At 42.7% G+C, this 22571-nt stretch overlaps 3 protein-coding genes across 11 annotated transcripts in view; 1 reads left to right on the plus strand and 2 right to left on the minus strand.

Annotated features, from left to right (window-relative positions):
* SLC30A4 (solute carrier family 30 member 4) overlaps positions 1 to 889 on the minus strand; it is a 31687-nt gene extending 30798 nt beyond the window's left edge. For 3 of the 5 annotated variants that reach the window (XR_005381589.1, XR_005381588.1, XM_038580312.1), the window contains exon 1: positions 293 to 857. Coding sequence is in view for 3 of the 5 variants with exons in the window: in XM_038580312.1 (XP_038436240.1) it covers positions 293 to 683 (391 nt within the window). In the remaining 2 variants the exon portion in view is untranslated. Of the gene's footprint in view, positions 1 to 292 lie in introns of all 5 variants that reach the window. The other 2 variants (XM_038580313.1, XM_038580314.1) reach the window with 2 other exon arrangements.
* Positions 890 to 1498: 609 nt separating this feature from the next.
* BLOC1S6 (biogenesis of lysosomal organelles complex 1 subunit 6) overlaps positions 1499 to 22571 on the plus strand; it is a 117188-nt gene continuing 96115 nt past the window's right edge. For 2 of the 5 annotated variants that reach the window (XR_005381593.1, XM_038580316.1), the window contains exon 1: positions 1524 to 3446. Coding sequence is in view for 2 of the 5 variants with exons in the window: in XM_038580316.1 (XP_038436244.1) it covers positions 3426 to 3446 (21 nt within the window). In the remaining 3 variants the exon portion in view is untranslated. Of the gene's footprint in view, positions 3447 to 22571 lie in introns of all 5 variants that reach the window. The other 3 variants (XR_005381591.1, XM_038580315.1, XR_005381594.1) reach the window with 3 other exon arrangements.
* On the minus strand, positions 20154 to 20580 carry LOC102155410 (cytochrome c oxidase subunit 7C, mitochondrial). Its single transcript, XM_038580318.1, has one exon. It carries the CDS (start codon positions 20501 to 20503, stop codon positions 20312 to 20314), a length of 192 nt encoding a protein of 63 aa, XP_038436246.1. The 5' UTR covers positions 20504 to 20580; the 3' UTR covers positions 20154 to 20311.

The raw sequence follows: 22571 nt of genomic DNA on the forward strand, positions 1-22571 counted from the left end.
AGGAAGTTACATGATATACGATGAAGCTAAATGTCCTTAACTTTACAGTAGTAGGTGTCACAGTGTTTGGAGAACCAGAAGAAAAGTCAAGAGTTATCTCTGCAAGTTTATGTTGTACTTGGGTTGATCTGTACTTTGGAACCGTGTGTACTTTTCATATCATGAGACCGGTATCTTGATAAATAACAAATTTCCTGAAAAGAAAGTTTAAACCTCAAATCATGTGTAACTAAAGCTTGACGACAACCTTCGGGACAAGGTAAAGGGAGAGTGAGTTGGCACCACAACTCACCTACAAGTTCTCCAATCATGAAAAGCAAGTAAAGAACGGCAGCAATGGTCAATCTGGTTTTCACCTTTCTCTGCTTCAGTAACTCTCGCTGTCTGCTGCAGTTGTCACAGGGGTCCACCTTCAAACTCAGCTGGCTGTTGGCCAAAGGTAAGTCCTGGTCCAGCAAGGAATCATCGTCGGCCTGCAGGGCCGGGTGCGCCCCGTTAATAGGCCTTTCTGGGATTTCAGAACCATCATCGGCCACCACAACTCGAAGTTTGTTGAAGCGAGAAAGCCCCTCGTCCCCCACCTCGTCCGAGAAGTCAAAGGCGCTGGTGTCATTTAAAAACAGCGGCGCGTCATCCTTCCTCAGCAGAGATTTGAGGCGCTTCCACGCGCTGGATCCGGCCATGGCAGAGGCTGCGCGGCCGCGGCACGGAACGGCTCGGGGCGGGCGGCGGCTCCGGCGGCTCCTACTTCACCGGAGCGCCAGTTCCCGAGGGCACTGCCGCGCGGCCCTCCCCATCCTGTGGAAAACGAAACACGTTATAAATCAAAGGCGCCCCGACCCTGCCCACAAGTTCCGAAGCCCCGGGCGGCGGGAGCGCAGGCCGGCCTGGAGGCGCCGGGGCTCCGCGAGGGGGCGGCGCGTCTACCTGGGGCTCCGCCGCGGGGCCGCCGCTCATCTCCCCGCCCCCCGCCGGGCACAGCTCGGGCCGGGGCCGCGCGGAGGGCCGGGCCGTCCTGGCGCCTGCCGCGCCCGTAGCTCCAGGCCGGCTCCCCGGGTCTGACAGGTTCGGGGCCGGCCGCCGGGGGCCGCCGCCTCTCCCCGCCCTGCGCGAGGCCGCGCGCGTGCGCCGGAGCGGCCGCAGGCGAGGAGCGCGAAGGAGGGGTCGGCACGAGCACGCGCAGGCCCGCTGCGCAGGGTTGCGGCGCCCGCGAGGGGCGGGGCGGGGGCGCGCGCGCCGCGTCCCCCCCCCCCCCGCGCGCCCGCCCGCCCGCGCGCCCCCCCGCCCGCGCGCCCCCCCGCCCGCGCGCCCCCCCGCCCGCGCGCCCGCCCGCCCGCGCGCCCGCCCGCCCGCGCGCCCCGTCCCGGCTGCGGACGACCGCGCGCCGGCTCTGCCCGAGGGGCCCTCGCACGCAAGCCCCGCGCCCCGGCGCACCCTGCCGCCTCCCGAGGCGGAGAGGCGGGAGCGGAGGGAGGCCTGCGGACCCAGTGGGTAGATTCGAACGGTCCCGCCCGTCCGCGGCTGGGCGTTGCTGCCGGAGCTCGCTCCACCCACGGAGGGCCTCGGGAATCTCGGGTCGGGACCTTGGCTGCGGGTCCGCGGCCCAAAGGGGTTTTAGCGCTTTCTTGCCGGGTGAGAAACCACGCAGCTTGCTTTTCCTCGAGTTGCTGCTTCTCTGGCAGGTTGGCAAAATTTGCTGCACCGTCAGGTCAACTTCGAGAGGGCAAGGCTTCTGGTCGTCGGCGGTTCTAAGTCCTGCTTCGTATTTACTATTGCTTTTCATCAAATAGGTGTTGTCCTGTGTGTGTTCGCTCCCCTGTTCCTTTTGCCTGCACTTATGACATGGACTAAATCCAAGCACAAAATCTAGTAGGGAGTTCCGTTTTGGCCCTCGGTTCTGTTAACAAATTTAAAAGAATTAAGTTGAGTAGTAGTTAGTTTCTGTTTTAATGGTGAAATGGAATGGCAATAACCCTCCCCACTCCCCTTCTCCCTTGAAGTCTTAAGACATTTCTTAATCCAAACTCCTTGGATGGGTTTTAGGGGTTTCTGGAGGCCTTAAACTCATGTGCAAAATATTGTGGCTTATATGTATTTTCTTGAAAGAAGTTCCTTAGCTTTTGTCATATTCTCGAAAGGGCGTAAGACTCAAATTTTAAAATTTAAAACAGCCACACTGTCAGGGGGAACTCCTAGATCAAGCCCCTAGCTAACAGTTGGAGTTGAGCTGGAGTGAAATTCCCAGTTATCCTGTGTTAACGCATGGTGTATTTTGATAGTAGTCTATGTGGATTACCAAAATTCAAGTTACAAAATAATACAGTAATTCACGTGGAACATCATTTTCCTCTGAAGATTCAGATGGCGCTTTAGAATCTCGCATGCCTCAGGTGCAAGTGCACCAACTGCTTTTGGATTCTCCAGCAATCCTTCACTTTTGAATGCCCACCAGATTCCTACAGAGCTGCAGCCATGAGAGTCAGGTTAGGAACCCTGGTTCCCAAGAACAAGGAGGGCAGATTTGCCTAGAATCTTTCCTAACCCCATCCAACTTGGGGGATGGATTCCTTTTTTTTTTTCATTTTTAAAAGATTTTATTTGTTTATTCATGAGAGACGCACAGAGGCAGACTCCCCACAGGGAACCCGATGTGGGACTTGATCCCAGGATTCCGGGATCATGACCTGAGCCAAAGGCTCAACCACTGAGCCACCCAGATGCCCCTATTCGTTGTTTTTCATTTCAGTTTGTTAAATTGCCTGAAATTCTACTAATAAGAAATACAAGCGAATAAAGCAAATATGTTAGGAATGTGATTGCTCTTTCTTTAGTATAAATTCTTCAATAAAATTCCATTCAAGGGAAAAGGGATAGATGTTTTCGAGAAAAGTTGAGGCAGCACATGGATTGTTTTGGGTACTGCAGTTCTGAATCCCAATTTATTTTTACTATTTTGTGTCACTGGGTATCTGGATAGGGTGATGGGAGGATAACAAAAACTATATAGTGATTTTAGTGTATGTCCACAAGTTCTGATACTCATCCCATCCACAGGTAGAACTTAATCTCTCTCCCTTCGAATGTGAATAGCATATGGCCTAGAATGAGTAGAATATGACATAAGTGACAGTGTATGACTTAAAAGACTAGGTCATAAAAGGTACTGCAGCTGCCTGCTTGTTTGTTCCTGGGTCACTTGCTCTGGGGGAAGCCAGAGTTAACCATGTCATGAGGAACTCAACCAGCCCCAGTGAAAAGCCCATGTGACAAGAAATGGAGGCCTCCTGCCCACAGCCATTTGAATGAGCCATTTTGGAAGTAGATCCTCCAGCTGCACTTAAACCTAGAAGTGATGTAGCCCAGGATACGTTGGCTGAAACCCATGAGAGATCCTGAGCCGAACCACCCAACAAAGCTGCTCCGGGATGGCCCACGGAGAGTATGAGGTAATAATGTTTATTGTTTTAATATGGTAAGTTTGGGGATAATTTGTTACAGAGCAATAGATAACTAATACACTCAATTTCAACTTTCCTTTGTACCAGGAAAGACACTTTTTGAATTATTTTATTGCACAGTGCTCACTTCAGCAGTCCATATATTTTATCATACAGGCCCTTCCTTGTTCCTAGGCTTGTCCTTGGGTAGTGGCATGATTTCTATCATTGAACTTTAAAATGGGCTAAATAGACTTCTGTTAATAGTCTTAGCGTGTAACCACCATTTGCAACCTTATATCTATGTATTCAGAATTTATAACAATAGGCAAATGAACTTTTGAATGCATTTATAATCTGGATACTGCCTGCAATTCAGCTAGCTATTGCTCAGCATGCCATTCTTTTATAAGAGACTTCATACTTCTTTTCAGTATGAAGAGCTTTTTTTGCATGGGCAAATAGAAACAGTTGACCAGGTAACTCTTAACCAGGTAACTCATAATACACAAATAGTTTAAGTAATAGTAAACGTCTGACATTTGCAAGACACATACCTCTGGCAGTCAACTAGAATAGCTCCACGATATCCTATGTCAAAACCTGTTTTCTGGCCCAGATATTTTTTGGAAGAAATGACAATCCCCAAAATAATACCACAGCTAACATTTACTTGAGGCTTTCTTTATGTGCCAAACACCTCTGCAGGGGACTTGATTTATATCAGCTTATTTAATCCTTATAGCATCACTATGAGGAAGTTAATAATTCAAAGTATGGGTCTTGAAGTGTGACTGTGTGTGTGTCCCGGTTTCACTATTTAGTCCTATAATCTCTGGCAAACCATTTAACCTATTTGCACTTCAGTTTTCTTACCTATAAAAGGGGCTTGATGAGTACTCACTTCACAGGGGGATTCAGGTAAGGATTCAATGAGATCATGCATGTAAAGCATGTAAAACATAGCATATATAGCTCCTTGCATGTTGTAAGTGCTCAATCAATGCCAGCTATTAATATTTCTTAAGTAGATGAAGACAGGGAGTCTCAGGGAAGTGAAGTAACTTGGCTAGAGTCATGCTAGCAAACAGCAGGAGTTCAATTTCAGATCAGTTTGGTTTCAGAGCTCAACCTCTCAACCATTAGAATACAGTGTCCTCTCAGTCTCTTTCCACACACAAATAGAATGATCTACAGAAAAGTACCTAGCCTGGGACACCTGGGTGGCTCAGCGGTTTAGCGTCTGCCTTCAGCCCAGGGCATGATCCCGGGGTCCCAGGATTGAGTCCCACATCGGGCTCCCTGCATGGAGCCTGCTTCTCCCTCTGCCTGTGTCTCTGCCTCTCTCTCTGTGTGTGTCTCATGAATAAATAAATAAAATCTTAAAAAAAAAAAAAAAAGTACCTAGACTCCTTGAAGTGTGCTGGGAGAAATTCTTCTTCCATATGTCAAAGATTTGCCAGCACCTCGAGACTTTAGCATCACCCCGTGAAATCCTTCTTGGAGAGCAAGGGGGGAAAGTGGAAAAATTTTTAAAAATGGGAATGTGGGGAAAGGTGCCGCTTAATTGACTTAATTGACAGGCTCAGTGGTCACATTTTTCCCATCCTGAGAATTCCTTTCTCCATTGGAATAGATGATTGTAGGAGATTCCCAAAGGATGTTTTTTGAATGTGACTCCTTATCTTTTTCAGGAGGGGATGAAAGCTGTTAGCTACATATGGAGAAAAGTTTCTGATGTGGTGTACAACTTCGGTGAATGTAATAATTTCTTCTTTTTGTGGATTGCTCTGGTAACAGAGTAGCTGGAGATTCAATTTAACCCCTCCTCCAGGGGAGCCAAGAAAGACGCAAAGTAGTTAAGAGAATTGCCCAAGGCTAGGCAAATTATCTTCTTGGACTGAGAGAAGATAACGGAGAGGGTCTTTGGGGGCCAAGTCCATGTACAGGTATCCTGTCAGGCAAACCAACCTGTGAGCCAAAGCCTAAAACAAGGTTCAATCAAGTTCATTGTTTTTATACTTTTGTTTTTGTCTTCCCTTAATTTTTAAAGTAAATGTACCTATGAATTTCTCTAACCATGTGTGGCTAAAATTAGAAGGAATAGGAGCTGGGATGGGTTTAAGGCATAAGCACACCAGCCCTGGAGTCTGGAGGGGTCAGCTGGGCTGGGGGAGCTTGAAGGTGAGGGTGGAAAGCCGATTTGAAAGTGCTTTGGGAATCCTTCATCACAGACCAGCTCTTTCAGCTTCTAATTTTCACCATCCTTTCACTATGATCCCTAGCAGCATAGTGTTGCTGAACTCATTTTCTGTCTGTAAAGTGGAAACAGTATTTGTCCTACGTATTTCATTGGAACAGTGCAAGAATCCAATGAGATTTTCCTTTGAAAATAGTCCCTTACCTACTTTTCTAGAGAGAGCTATTAAAGACCAGGCCATCTGAACCAAAATGCCAAACATGGGTGCAAGGAAATGCTGATTGTTAAGAATCCTTCACTTGCATCTGTCCCTTCCTAGGAGAGTTAAACTCCAGTCCCTGGTTTGTTAACGATGTATTCTGACTCCCTTAGATCTCTAGATCACAACCACACATGATACTGTGACCATTCTATTATTTCTATCTTAAGGTGTTTTTGTGTCCATGGCACCCAACATTGTACTCAGAGCAGAAGTGCTGTATATTCACATGGATTTATATACAAAAATATTTTAATCAGGGAATTCATTCCTTTTTTTTTTTTTTTTTAATTTTTATGATAGTCACAGAGAGAGAGAGAGGCACAGAGACACAGGCAGAGGGAGAAGCAGGCTCCATGCACCGGGAGCCCGATGTGGGACTCGATCCCGGACTCCAGGATCACGCCCTGGGCCAAAGGCAGGCGCCAAACCGCTGCGCCACCCAGGGATCCCGAGGGAATTCATTCCTAACTTTAAATTCCCCTCAAACATTTATTTGTATTTCGTGAAGCTGGTGTGTAGTTTCCAGGAACTTCCTAGTGGTATGATTAGTTTGTCTGATACTGATTGGAGATGATTAATACCCTAATACTCAGTTTATATCCACACTAGACTTATTTCAAAGAACACTATAACGTTTATGAATTAAACCAAGACAGAGAAGCAACTGCAGGCAAAATGACCCTTCCGTGGCCTCTAACAACTGGTGGCTTTAAACAATGAAGACCATTGTGTAAGAACTCCCTCCTGGGGTTATTGTGAGATTTAATTAGATTAAAATCTGCAAAGTGTTTTGAGTTTTTCCCAGAATTCCTTTATAAATAGAGATGGCTTTAATTTTTTTTTTTTAAGTATCCTTATAGGGGGCCTCCCAGAATCAAATGTAACAAATTCACCTGCTATTTAACTCCCTGTATTCCCTGAAGCAAAAAACCCAAGACTAAGCCAACATAAATGATCCTTTAATGGTTTTAAACAAGGGGAGCACACATGAGTGAGCAGAATTTAGTACCCTAATCACAAAGATCTTGGTGTATGATTTACATGACACAATAATGCCTCATAATCACTTTGCCACATAGTAATTAGATATAAATTACTGTAATTATTACAGCTGTTTTATACTGACCAACAAAGTTTTATCCTCCTTTTTGTTATTTATATTTTACCAACCTTCTGCTCACTTACAGATAGGGTTTAAGGCAGCCTTCACTTTAGTAGGTCTTCCTCACACTCAAACATTGGAAATGATGAGTTTTTCCTGATATGAGGTACTGTCTAAGCATTCTTATATGCCCAGAAACACGTAGACACAGATGAAAGACAGGAGTCTTAACAACTAACTCTGCAGCAGCTGATGATGTTGTTTTGGAATGTAGGTGAGGTCAGGAGCCAATGGCCAAGAAAGAATTCTTGAGACATGTTTGGTGCAAAAAAGGTGATTTTATTAAAGCACAGAGACAGGACTCTGTGGCATAAAGAGTTGCTGTTGTCTGCTGCCTGGTGCCCCGAGATTATGAGGAGTGACTGATGATACACTTTGGGGTTATGAGACGTAAAGGTAAGGGAGGTGTCCAAAAGGACTTTCATGTGCTAAAGACTACCCAGATATGGGAGGCCTTGCTATTGTCAAACTAAGGTTGTTTTTCCCTCTGGCAAGGCATTAACAATAAGACAGTTGGGAGCTTTCTGGAGGAACATTATACTCTACCTGTCTCAAGTATTTGTCTATAGGTTATAAGGTCACTTAATTTTATCTACGTTCCTTCTGCCTTTCTTTCCCACATCACCGAGGTTCCTTGGGAACCCCTTCTGCTCAGTCTCTGGGTCTCTGATCTTAATCCTGCTCCCAGTGATCCACCCAGCCCTTGTTGTCTCCCTCCCCTGACCCAGGAGGAGCCACTCTGAACATTCTGAATGGTGGGTGTATGGTGACCCAATTGGGTGGAGGCCCAAGGTGTGGGCGGTGAAAGAATTCACCTGTGGGAGAACAAAGGCGATAGAAGTTTATTGCATACAAATGGGCAGGACAGCAGAGGAGAGACTGTCTGCCAGGGAGGCTGGAGTTAAATGGGGAAAGGTAGGGAGGTATTGGAAAATATGGATTTTTCCCTTTTTTTGGAACTTGTGCCCTATTTTAAGTAGCCCCTTGGTCAGCTAGGGCTTATGGGCTTATGGCAGTTTTGGGGTAGGTTTCCTGATGGGGCCTGTTTGCATTTGGCCCACTAGTCCCTGTGGGCCCTTTTACCTGACTCAGGTTTCCATTGTTTAAGCCTATTGCCTAAAAGCAACCTTTATAGTGTGCTTCAGGTAGCAGAAACTCTGGAGTAGGCCCAGGTGGAGTCTGGGGAACAGTAGGATAAGAAGCCTGTTGTAAATGAGGAACCTGTCTGGCGGGTGACGAACTGTCCTGGTTTACTCGGGTTGGAGGGGATTCCCAAAACCTGGGACTTTTTCGTTTACTGGGATGAGTTTGCCTTGTAGCAAGAATAGATTCTGTAACCATGATATTATTGCCGGGCAAGAAGAATATCTTACCTTGTTCCTTTAGGGCTTTGCAGCACACTGAGCTGGGTGTTCTGGGGAAATTTTCTGGATGTGACCCCTGTTAGAGTGAAATGACGGATCAAAGGTCTCCAAGAAGGCAGCCAGCCACACCTAGCTAAGGCACCCAATAGACCATGACCCTGTTAGAGCCACTGAGGTCCCAGATCAGTTCTGTAGCTTTGCAGGTATGGAAACTATACCTGAGGATGAGGCTGGGAAAATCAGTGTGTGCCAGACAGTCCTGGGAGACTGACGAAATGACTGTGTGGTTGATTACTTAATTTTCCTGGGGGTGCAACTCTCTTATTGCCCTGGATGTCCTCTTCACAAGACCAATGAATATGAGAAACCAAGTTACCTTACAGCTAGAACAAAGATGACTGGTTTTGGATTTTTTTTTTTTTTAAGATTTTATTTATTTAATCACGAGAGACACAGAGAGAGAGAGAGAGACATAGGCAGAGTGAGAGGCAGGTTCCCTGTGGAGAGCCTGATTGGGGGGGGGGGGCTCAGGACTCAAGTCTAGATGATAACCTATCCCAGATTAGTCTTGTATGCACATCACAAATTCAACTTCTTTTTTTTTTAATATATATATTATATTTACTTATTCATGAGAGACAGAGAGGCAGAGACAGGAGAAGCAGGCTCCATGCAAGGAGCTCAATACCGTACTCTATCCCAGGACTCCGGAATCACACCCTAAGCCGAAGGCAGATGCCCAACCGCTGAACCACCCAGGTGTCCCAAATTCTACTTCTTTATCAATAATTTCCCCCAGATTACATGTAGACTGTTGATATCTATATGTAATTTTTAAGTGGAAGTGAAAAATAACATAGCCTTTCTTTTTCAGTTGAATTTTAGTTTAGTATTTCTGGAATAATTCCCCACGCCCCCATCTGGTAGTCTTTAGATAACCAACTCTATCCATTGTGTGTTGATTTTTATCATCCAGGGCAGAAAATACTCTTAGTATTATTGTTGCTGCCTTAAGTCCTCCCAGTTGTGTTTTGTTCTGAGTTGTGACCTCATAGCTCAGAGCCCTGTCTTCATTTTATAAATGGTTTGGATATTTTTATCCCAAAGTGCATTACTTTGCACTTGTTCCCACTAAAGCTCATTTGTCAGTTGTCTGGCCACACGGTCAGATTCATAGGCGCTCCTGACTCGCCCAGAGATTGGCAAACTTTTTCTATAAAGGGCCAGATAATAATTTCAGCTTTGCAGCAGTACCCCAGTGCTGGTCGCCTTTGCTCAACTCTGCTCTTGTGAAAGCAGCCATAGATGATAATAAACGAATGAGTATGGCTGTATTCCCATAAAACGTTATTTATAGACACTGAAATGTGAATTTCATATGCTTTTCACATGTCACAAAATATTAGTTGTCTTTTCATTCTTTTTCCAACCATTTAAAAATGTAGAAACCATTCTTAGCTCAAGGGCTGCACAGAAATAGGTGCAGGCTAGATTTGGCTTGTAGGCTGTAGTTTGCTAACCCTGGTCTAGACCCATCACTAGTGAGAAATGTCGCTAGAGACTTTACTGCTCTCTCCCTCCTCCTGATCACATACATATTTTTGAGAGCCCCTTGCTAGGCAGAGATGCTTGAGGATTCAGTCTCTGTACTTGGGTTCATCAATCTCTGCTTCCCAATATACTATTTAAGGCAACAACCTTTAGATAGACCAGCTGTCCTCATACAGGTGGGATGTAACTGGCATCCCAGAACCCACTAGAGTGCTCTGCTTGTGGCTGCCCATGCATGCCAGTGGCTCTTGTTTAAATACCTTGGGCTTTTCAGGATAGAAGTCTGATTGCATACCTACTTTTCCCCACACCCTGGGTTCAGCCACTCTGATTTGTAGCCACACTGAACCTGCATTGTTTGGGGCTCAGACCACAGCCATTGTAAGAGCTTTTATGAAATGATTTTCTTCACAACTCCTTTAGCTCGCTAACTCTAGATAAAAGTCTAGGGCCACTCTGCCCTCCCCCCCCCCCATGGCACTCATCCTACCCCAAGTCTAGACAAGTCTATTTATTACATGTCCTCATGTCTCACTTTGTAATTTTATCTTCATTAGTGGCACTATTTGACTAATGGCTGCCTCTCTCTTACTAGACTCTGTTCTGTACAACTGGGGGGTGGGGGACTGTCTGTCTTTGCTCGCATCTCCCGCACCTCACCTTATGCCTGGCACATAGTGGGTGCTCAACAAGCATTTGTTGAACAGAAGAACCAGAGTCACAGCACACCTCAGCTTATTGGCTAGGTACTGTTGTTTCTAACAGCCCATTCCCCTTATTAGCAGAGAGAACTTGAATTACAAGATCTCTTTAAGCTTAAGTTTCCTTTTCTGTAAATTGGAGATAATAGTTACCATCAGTGGGTTGTGGTGACTTAAATGAGATAATGTGACTGGCATGTGGCTTGCTCCAGTCACTGTTGGATTAATGTTAGGCCCCTTTCCTACTTCCTTTCATTGATCTCAACCCCATGGTTATCTTATGCCTAACTACCACAGATTCCCCAAGTATACAAGACTCCACCTTTCTGATGAGAACTGCACTGTTTCCTTTGAGAAATCCAGAATTAGAAATATGACTATTATGCCCTTCATACATCTGCTGCCTTTCCAGGATCTGTCACTTGGACCCTCTAGTTCCCTCTAGTTCCCTCCCCTGGCTGGAATCAACAGGCTCCACCCATCATTTTTGTTTCTGAGCCAGTTCCTCATTGCCTCACAAAACATTTCAACTTAGGGGACTTTTATTTCAGCCTCTCCTTTGAGAACCTGTCAAAAGGTTTTCTTAAGGTGTTAAGGGAGATAATAAGCAGTTCTTTTTTACCTACATTCTATTGACTTCCTCAGAAATTAAGGAAATTTATGTTTTTTCTCTTTTTTTATTTTAAAAGATTTTATTTATTTATTTTATGAGAGACACACAGAGAGAGGCAGAGATATAGGGAGAGGAGAAGCAGGCTCATCATGGGGGAGCCTGATGCGGGACTCCATCCCAGGACCCCAGGATCACAACCTGAGCCAAAGGCAGATGCTCAACTACTGAGCCACCCAGGTGCCCTAAGTTTTCACTTTAAATAAATCATTTTGTCATCTTTCTCTGAAGTTAATTTTAAGTGGTTAGCTTGCCTGTTTCACAAGTAAATCATAACTTTCTAGGTTCTCTCCAGAGATTTCTTAATGATAATAAATATTATCATATAATAAAAATTATAATATTTTGAGCCCAATATATATCAAGCACTGTGCTAGGAACCTTAATTAAATGTTATTTACTTCAATCCTTAACACAACCTTGCATAATAGATACTATTATCCCTGTTTTATTTATTTTTATTTATTCATGAGAGACACAGAGAGAGAGAGGCAGAGACACAGGCAGAGGGAGAAGCAGGCTCCATGCTGGACCCCGACATGGGACTGACCCCAGGTCTCTAGGATCACGCCCTGGGCCAAAGGCGGCACTAAACCAATGAGCCACCCAGGCTGCCCCTTATCCCTGTTTTATACATGTAATAAATGAAAAATTTTAAATACTTAATTCAAAGTCACACAATTAGAAGATGGTGGAGTCAAGATTTACTTTCAGGTTTTGTCATAGCCTAGTGCCTATCATCTTTCGATTCTGACCTTTTCTTCCCTTTTCGTATTTGGTGATTGGTGGTGGTGCTGGAAGGGTATGTGTATCTCATTTCCACTTTTCTAACTTCCTGAGTGAGCAGCCAGCTATTATGACTGGTACCTGTTTTGGCAAATGGTCCCTCAGTATCATAGTAGAGTTCTATCAGAACTCATGTAGGTTTTAAAGTAGTACCTTTTACTTAAAACCACTCATTGTCCATCTATCCATCCATCCATCCATCCATCCATCCATCCACCCATCTATCTAACCAATATTTCTTAACAGGCTATTGTAGTCTATTTGGGCTGCTCTAGCAAAATACCACAGGCTAAGTGGCATTATAAACAGCAGAGATCTACTTCTCACAGTTCTGGAGGCTTAGATACCCAAGATCAAGGCACTAGCAGGATCATGTTCTGGTGAGGACCCTCATCCTGATTCATAGCCAATGCCTTTTCACTGCATCCTCGCAGGGTAGAAAGGGGTAGGGAGCTCTGTGAGGTCTCGTTTGTAAGAATACAAATTCCTCATGACCAAATCACCTCTCAAAGTCTCCGTCTTCTAACATCATCACATTGGACATTGGGATTCCAATATGTGAATTTTGGAGGGGACACAGACATTCAGATCATAGCAGAAATTGTATACCAGACACTATGCTCTATGGTGAACATGACAGGCCAAAGAAATGTGTCCCTAGTGTTTTTTTTTTTTAAAGATTTTATTTATTTATTTATTTATTTATTTATTTATTTATTTATTTATTCATGAGAGACACACAGAGAGAGGCAGAGACATAGGCAGAGGGAGAAGCAGGCTCCATCCATGCAGGGAGCCCGATGCAGGACTCCATCCCGGGACTCCAGGATCATGCCCTGAGCCAAAGGCAGATGCTCAACCACTGAGCCACCCAGGCATCCCTCTTACAGCATTTCTTGAACTTCATCCTTAATGGAAGAGGCATTTGGGGAGGAGGGTGTAGAGGTAGGAAAGATGGAGAGAAAGGATGGGAAAGAGAAGAACTTTCTGTGAAGTCACAGTCTTGGAAGCCCATGGGTCAGGAGGAGGCCATTGGGTATGATGAGGAAGGCAAGAGAAGATGAACAAGATTCCTATATACCAAGAGAGAAGTGGAACCAGTAGAATTTTGCTCTGGCATGACATACTGCCCTATTAGTGTACCTTATGGTTTTCAGTTCCCTTTCCAACAGCCAGTACTTTCCTAGTTTTCTGATGTTTTTGTTTACCCTTTCCCAAGCCAGCATAGATGATACCCTTGCATTTGTGTTCTCTGTATAGGTAGCATTCTCATTTATCTTGATAGCCTACCCGAATTACTGCAGTGACTATTTTACTGTGTAGACGGGGTTTACTTCATTTTCCCCTTAGTTTGTGTGTGTATGTGTGTGTGTTTGTGTATGCACATTGTGTGCATGTGTACACAAATGAGAGGTGAGGGGACTTGAATTGTTGTAGTTCAGTCCTTAGAGTCCAGTTTAGACAGAAGGATCCTGGTCAGCAGAGGAATCCTCGCAGTGGCATTCACCTCAGTGAATTCACTGTGCATCAGAATCAGAAGCTAGGTTTTGTTGGCATCTTGAGAATATAGTCATCTCCTGTTAACTTGGCACACAGTAACTAATAAATACAAAACAGACTATTGAGGGTGTGCGGGACATATGTTTTAGAGATCCACAATGAAGTGAGTGGGGATGCAATGACATGGGTCTGTCATTTGCTTTAAAACATTTTAGTTTGGGCACCTGGGTGGCTCAGTCAGTTACATGTCTGCCTTCAGCTCAGGTCATGATCCTGGCATCCTGGGATGGAGTCTTGCGTTGGGCTCCCTGCTCAGTGGGGAGTTTGCTTCTCCCTTTCCCTCTGCCTCTCCCCTTGGTCATGCTCTCCCTCTCTCTTTTAAATAAATAAATAGACAAATAAATAAATATATCTTTTTTTTTTAATAAAATATTTTAGGGATGCTAGAGTGGCTCAGTGATTGAGCATCTGCCTTTAGCTCAGGTCATGATCCCAGGGTCCTGGGATTGAGTCCCACATTGGACTCCCTGCATGGAGCCTGCTTCTCCCTCTGCCTATGTGTCTGCCTCTCTCTGTGTGTCTCTCATGAATAAATAAATAAAATCTTTATGAAAAATAAAATATTTTAATTTTTCAAAGTGCAGGAAAGTGAAGCAAGTGTGGGAAAATGACTGAATCTAGTTAATGGGTATTTTATACCATTTGTACATTATATGTGTTATAAACTCATTATACTCTATCCCTACTTCTGTGTATTTGAAATTTTTTTTTTTTAAGATTTTATTTATTTATTCATGAGAGACACAGAGAGAGACAGAGAGAGGCAGAGACACAGGCAGAGGGAGGCTCCATGGAGGCAGCCCAACGTGGGACTCGATCCCGGGTCTCCACAATCATGCCCTGGGCTGAAGGCGGCGCTAAACTGCTGAGCCACCCAGACTGCCCTTAAATTTTTCTTAATATAAAAATGAAAAATATAAAGAAACTGACAATAATTTATAGAAAGAAATAAAAAAGTCAGGCTACCCTGATGTTCAAGTTACCCTAACCAGGAGTACAACATGGAAAACTAATTCAGTTTAAGACTGCTGGGTCACCCAGGACAATGACATATTCCTGTCTGCAGCCAGGCACTCAGTCTCCCCTTCGGCTCTTCTATCCCAGGATCTAGTTCCAAGGACTGTCATAGAAATTTAGTTATCTGATTCTTACACCATAGGCTTCTCCCATCATACTCCCTGATCTGTGTCAAATATTTAAGTCCTGCTCCTGCCTGAGTGGGTTGGTGTCTCTATTGCTACCACTACAGGCAACAGACATCTATTTTTCCTGCTTCCAGCTTCTAGGTTTGCTTTAGGACTTCTCATTCTTGGGATACATGAGAGACTCTGCTAACTCAAATTCTGGTTCAACTTCCACTCCTGCTGACACCCCAGTTCTATCAGATCTCTTAGAGGCTTGAAACCTGAGAAGCAGCAAGGCATGTCACTGTAGTGAGGATTCCTGACCTTGCAGCTTGACCTATCTGCCCACCCTCTGCCTTTTTGCTTCGCACCAGCTCTAGGAGTGGCACAGATGGTTAAAGGAAAGGGCACTAATGATACCTCTGAGGTTTAAAATCATTTTCAAAGGCATGATTTATTTAATTCAATCCTCATTCAGATCTTGTGAGAGAGTTATCATTCCTGTTTATTTTATTTTATTTTTTAAAGATTTTATTTATTTACTCATCACACACACACACACACACACACACACACACACACAGGGAGAGAGAGAGAGAGAGGTAGAGACACAGAGGGAGAAGCAGGCTCCATGCAGGGAGCCTGACGTGGGACTCCATCCCGGGTCTCCAGGATCCCGCCCTGGGCTGAAGGCGGCGCTAAATCGCTGAGCCACCGGGGCTGCCCATCATTCCTGTTTAAAGAGACAAGAAGCTAAGACACTGAGGTTAAATGATGTGTTTGTAGCCATAGAGTTAATCAGCATCAGGACCCTGATGTGAACTTAGGTATTCCTGTCCCCTGGAGGAGTTTATCTGTATCTAAATCCAAGTTATTACTAAGCTACTATATTTCCCTAATTAAACTATTATTTGTAGTAACTAAGTTGTGTTACCACAAAAGATGACTTATTATTAGAGAAGGCTGAAATTGTTCAATAGCCAAATGCCGTATTTCTTTTTCATCCATGTGTTGAATTTACTAATTTAAATAACATATGCCTAATTTATTATTATGAGGAGTCAATAAATAATATCTATAGTTGATAAATCAAGAAAAAGGGGTGTAAAGATATTACATACAGTTTTAGTGATAATGAACAGTAGAACTTAAAACAGAAACTATTGATTGGGCAGCCCAGGTGGCTCAGCGGTTTAGCGCCACCTTCAGCCCAGGGTGTGATCCTGGAGACCTGGGATCGAGTCCCACATCAGGCTCCCTGCATGGAGCCTGCTTCTCCCTCTGCCTGTGTCTCTGCCTCTCTCTGCCTCTCTCTTTCTCTCTCTCTCGGTCTCTCATGAATAAATAAAAATCTTAAAAAAAAAAAAAAAAGAAAAAAAAAGAAACTATTGATTGATAAAACCTCTGAGTAATGGGTGGTTGGTGGGGATGGGAGGTGGAGATTTTTAAATTTTATTTATTTATTTATTTATTTATTTATTTATTTATTTATTTGAGAGAGAGAGAGAAAGTGAGAGAGCAGACAGGCAGAGTCAGAGGGTGAGGGAGAAGCAGACTGGCAGGCAGGGAGCCCAATCGGGGGCTTGATCCCAGGACCTAGGAACATGATTTGAGCTGAAGGCAGACACTTAACCAACTGAGCCAGCCAGGCACCCTTGTTTCTCATTTTAGACACATCTATACAGTGTAAAAAAAATGTTTTTTCTTGAGAGAGAAAGTAAGGGGCAGAAAGAGAGAGAGAGAATCTTAAAACAGACTCCATGCTGAGCTCAGAGCCCATCATGGGGCTTAATTTCACAACCCTGAGATTGTGACCTGAGCCAAAATTATATGCTTAACTGACTGAACCACCCATGTGCATCTATACAGTCTGAATTTTTAAAAATATGGGCAAGTTGGGGATCCCTGGGTGGTGCAGCAGTTTAGCGCCTGCCTTTGGCCCAGGGCACGATCCTGGAGACCCAGGATCGAATCCCACGTCGGGCTCCCGGTGCATGGAGCCTGCTTCTCCGTCTGCCTATGTCTCTGCCTCTCTCTCTCTCTCTGTGTGTGTGTGTGACTATCATAAATAAATAAAAATTTAAAGAAAATAAAAATATGGGCAAGTTTTAGTTCTATAAATTAAAAAATAGTTTAAAAATAGAAAAAAGAAACAAAATCTAATCAAAAGTATCCCCTCAATGAGTGATTCCTTAAGTAGTCATATGTAACACTATGCAGCCAATAGAAAAAATGAGTCCACCCATACAAATTTTAGAGGAAAGGCAAATCGCAGAATGATTTGGTTAAGATTCTACCTAACACTATATATAGTGTGTAGGTATATGCACATACCAAACTGGGAGGATACACATCAAAATGATACCAAAGTGTAGGGATGAGAGGTGGGGAAGAGAGAAAGATTTTGATGATTAACTTTCTTTACTTCTACATACAGTTTGATTTTTTTTCAAGGGGCATGTGTTGAACATGAACGTGGGTGGAATATTTTGCAGGTTCAAAGCTACAGTGGTTTTGAGTATTCCCCTCTTTTTCTTTTTGCCACAGTGTGATTGCACTGTGTTATACATATAAGGGTCAGGATTTTTTTAAAAAAGATTTTATTTATTTATTCATGAGAGACACAGAGAAAGAGAGACAGAGACACAGGTAAAGGGAGAAGCAGTCTTCTTGCGGGGAGCCCAATGTAGGACTTGATCTCGGGACCCCAGGATCACGCCCTGAGCCAAAGGCAGACAGTTAACCACGGAGTCACCCAGGCGTCCTGAGTCAGGATCTTAAAACGGACTTGTCATGAAGAAATTCACTCTTCCTTAATATTGTTCCTTTAAACTGTTACAAAAGGGAAGTTTGTGTGAAGTGAATCATTCCACTCTCAAGAATTAATGTCACCTTAGAGCTGACCAAGTCTGATTCATGTTTCTTTTTTTATTGTTAAATTTCCTTCACTTTTTTTGCTTTTGTTTTTTGACCAAGGGTATATGGGATTTAAATCCCTAAATCCAGTATCTCATGATTGTAACCAGGTATCCACCCTACATTTTGGAGTCCTGGGCTCAGAGTCTTGACTAACCCTGATACTTGATAGAATCCTTTGGGTGAGGAGAAGCCGGGTAAGAGGGAGTGGTGTGTCTGTCGAAGTCTCCAAGGCAGCGTCCACAGAGAAACAGAAGGAAATAGAAGATAAAGTAACTAGTCTAGAGAAAACTGAAGAAGCAAAATTAAAAACAAGGTATTCTCATCTGGGTCAAAAACTTGGAAGTTCAGATTTCTGAAGGAAACAATTGCAGAAAGGGCAAAAATATTTTGATTCTGGGGATTATAACATGGCTAAAGCAAAAATGAATCAAGATTTTGAGTTCAAGCCCCACATTGGGCATGGAGCCTACCTCAAGAATAAGAAGAAGAAGGAGAAGAGGAAGGAGAAACATCACCTTCCTACTACAGTTCTAGATAAGACAGAAGGCACTGGTGACCACATTCCCACTCTACAGGACTGTCCTCAACAGAAACCATCTTTGTCGCTAGCAAGCTGGCTGGCTCATTAAAAGAGCTGAACTGCAGGAATCTTAGAATTCTCATGATTTCTCCTTAAATGTTACTTCTCTGCTTTTTATTTCCTTTCATTCACTAAGTCATTTGAGAATGACAGCTTTGTAGGTAGCAGTACTGTGTGCTATTACAAGGCAATGTACCTGTGTAGAGGTTGTGTTTTTTTTTTAAGATTTTATTTATTTATTCATGAGAGAGAAAGAGTGAGGCAGAGACACAGGCAGAAGGAGAAGCAGGTTCCATGCAGGGAGACTGATGCGGGACTCGATCCGGAGATTCCAGGGTCATGCCCTGGGCCGAAGGCGGCCCTAAACTGCTGAGCCACCCAGCCACCCAAGGATCCCGAGGTTTTTTTTTGTTTGTTTTTGTTTTTTTTTTAGTTTTAACAGCACACTGATAAAAGAACACGTTAGAGCAACGCAATCTACTTGAAAATAATTGTATATATTTCCTAACTCCTAGTGTAGGCCTGGTTCAATAAGTAACAAGCAAGTTTTACAATTGTAATGTTTGAGCTTTAATTCCTCTTAATTATAGCTTTGTATGTTACTCTTGTTTATTTTATTTTATTTTATTTTATTTTATTTTATTTTTATTTTATTTTATTTTTTTGAGATTTGAACCAAGAATATGGAATCATTTTATGGTCTTTGAACTCATTTTTACCTTCCCAAAGGCAGAAAGCCTTAATATTCCATAAACACAGATGACATCTGATTCAGCAATAATCAAAAAAACAATGACATGCAAGTACAGGGAATAAGTTGGGCAGTCCTAAAGATTTAATTATATCCATATTTAAGTAACTATTGCAGGATTATTGGAGATCGTGATGATAAGCCCAGTCAAACCATAAAGTTTTGTAAGGTTCCACCAAATCAGTAGTTTAACATTAGGGGTACACAGATAATCTAATATTGTCAGGACTAATTTAGGCAGCGGTTTTGTTCTATGAAAGGATGTAGAACCACTGAGAGCAATTTTTCAAGAACCCAAAGAGACTTTCTTCTAACTATTCTCGTTTTTAAATAATGGTTTAAAAAGTAGAGCACCCCTATTCAACCAAAAAGTCTAGAGCTCAAGTGGAGCACCAGTTTACAATCTCTGCTTAACGGCATTTTTCTAACATCAGTGTGATATTCCAAAAGTGACTAAACAAGGATTAAACATTTAAAAACTACCTGTTTTCCTGCCCCAATACAAAGCCCTAGGAACTAAGTCACTACATTTTATGTAGCTAGCAGCATTTCACTATCAACATAAATTTGATTTACTGATATAAATTACTAATGAGAGCCATCTTTTAGTCCATTTCTACTAAAATTCCAGAATGAACTTGGAATATTTCCATATGGTTTTACAAGCTATTACATTTCAAGTATTCTACTTTTACTTAGTCTAAAGAAGACTAGTATTGGTCAATAGCAAATTTATCACGGGAAAATTTTAGTTTTAGGTCACAGGTCTGGAGAACTCTTGGGGCTTCACTCTATACACTAGTGCTTTTCCTCATGACTAAATGTCACTCATGAAGAAAACCAATTTTACTGCTTATTTAGTAAAGGCAAATAAAAGTACACTTCTTTTTCAATTAAAAGATTACTATGCGACAACAAAGTTTGCCTTTTTAATAACATAGATTACCAACAAGGTCCTGACCTAGTAATCAAAAATCAAAATAAAACCTCAAATCTAAAAACAAGAAACAGGCACACTCACACACATATTCTGACCAAACAAACTAATCCTGAATATTTCCCAAATAAAAAAGCACAATCATTACATTCCATGTTTCAGCGAAGAGGCATTAAAGATTCATGCCATAAGTTTATTTACAAACATGTTGAGGATGTTGAATTCAAGAGTTTGATCCATTTTTCAGAGACTGCACCTCTTAAAATGTTCCTTTTCACATCTGTTTAGTGGATCAATGAAAACATCCTTATTTCTTAAGCAGTTGGTGTCTTACCATAAAAAAAGGTGCAGCAAATCCAGATCCAAAATACAAAGTCATCATAAGTAGTAGGCTCCACTTGTTTTCCACTGAAAATGGCAAATTCTTCCCGGGGCCCTCCTCATAGTGGCTCCTACGGACCACAGAGGTCGTGAACCTCCGGATGCTCTGTCCCCACATAGCGCCGCTGAAGGTCCTGCGAGAGCCGCGGGCCCGAGTGTGCAGGAACCGCAGCACCACGCCCGCTCCTCTCCGCGACCTTGCTGCCGGGGCCCAAGGGGAAGATGGTAAGCGGGCAGAGAACTGTTACTCTTGTTTAATATAACATCTATTGTATTGATTTATTATGTATTTTCTTCTTGGATTTTGTAAAAACGATCGTTTAAGACCATAAGTTGGAAGAAAGGTCACATTCTTCAAACAAAAATAGATGAAGCTCTGAAAGATTTGTATCTCTGTGCTTGAATTTGAATGGCCTTAAACCTGTTTCAGCTTTAACAATAGAATTTTACTTGGGCAATATTTGCCCATTCTGGTGTAACTTATGTGAGTCTAGTGCTTAACAGCTGCCATTGAAGCTAGTATTCTTATTCGGTTCTATAGTATTAGTAAGGTAGTATTTATTTATTTATTTATTTATTTATTTATTTATTTATTTATTTTAAGATTTTATTTATTTATTCATGAGAGACACAGAGAGAGAGAGAGAGGCAGAGACACAGGCTGAGGGAGGAGCAGGCTCCATGCAGGGAGCCTGAGGTGGGACTTGATCCCGGGTCTCCAGGATCATGCCCAGGCTGAAGGCGGCACGAAACTGCTGAGCCACCAGGGCTGCCCCGTTCTATAGTATTAAAATATCTTTTGTTAAAGATGTGAATGAAATGTGCATGTACATTGACTTCACTTTTGTGCCATTTTTGTAAATACAATAGTTTTGCACACGTACACATAAAATAATCCTCTTGCCATTCAATTTTTTGCACTTTACTTTACTGTGGAAAGAAAGTTAACATATAATTTGCCCTCCTAACAAAATTTTAAGTGTTGATACATTATTGTTGACTATAGGTACAATGCTGTAGAGTAGTTCTCTAGAACTCAGTCATCTTTTTTTTTTCTTTAATTAAGTTAAATTGATAAATACCCTAAGATAATGGGAAATGTCTAGTAAAAATAATGAATCCCACACATTACAGAGGTTTTGCTAAAATGCAAACTGCCAGCAAACTGCCAGATTTGGCATATCCAATCTATTTAGCTAATATGAATGGTAATTTTTCTAACAAAACTAGGTTGGAGGACATCTGATATTTCTATGCTCTTGACAGAGGTGATAAGTGTGGTGTTGTGGCTAAGAAAGGAGAATATGAGTTGATGCATGTTTTTATCATTCAAATCTTCTGGTTGTTCCTTTTTATCTCCATCAGGAAAATATATAGGGAATGGTAGATTTTTACAGAAATTCTTAGATGGAGACAGTTTAGAATCTCGATAGTTATTGAGACATTTTTATGTCATGGCACAGAGTCATTTACATAGATTATATTGTGCTTTGTATCCACACTTACAGTCCATATGCTGCATATCTAATGCTTCCCATTTGTCTAGGCGTTTTTGTTCCAGGCCAGACTGGCAGCATGCATGGTTGAAATAGCTCCAGGTCTCCTATGGGTTTTCATTTAATAATGAGTACCAGGCTGGCCTTCAGATACCCATCTTTTCACGATGCCCTGAAACCTTTACCAGTCGTTTTTACTGTGACATTCACATGCGGTCCTGTGTGGAAGTGAGTGGAGTGAAAAGGGATGCCTGGCTTAATTACAGCTTATTGCTGTAGATAGGACTTGGCAGTACCATGTTGAGTGAAAGTGGTGAGAGTGGACATCCTTGTCTTTTTCCTGATCCTGGAGGAAAGCTCTCAGTTCTTTACCATTGCGTATGATGTTAGTTGTGGGTTTTTCATATTTGGCCTTTATTATGTTAATGTATGTTCCCTTTAACCCTACTTTATTGAGAGTTTTTATCATGAATGGATGTTGTACTTTGCTTTTTTTTTTTTAACAACTGATTTTTCTGCATCTATTGAGATAATCATACGGTTTTCATCCTTTCTTTTTTTTTTTTTTAATGTTTATTTATTTATGATAGTCACAGAGAGAGAGAGAGAGAGAGAGGCAGAGACATAGGCAGAGGGAGAAGCAGGCTCCATGCACCGGGAGCCCGACGTGGGATTCGATCCCGGGTCTCC

Source organism: Canis lupus, chromosome 30 (genome assembly GCF_011100685.1).
Source record: "Canis lupus familiaris isolate Mischka breed German Shepherd chromosome 30, alternate assembly UU_Cfam_GSD_1.0, whole genome shotgun sequence".
NCBI classification, from domain to species: domain Eukaryota; kingdom Metazoa; phylum Chordata; class Mammalia; order Carnivora; family Canidae; genus Canis; species Canis lupus.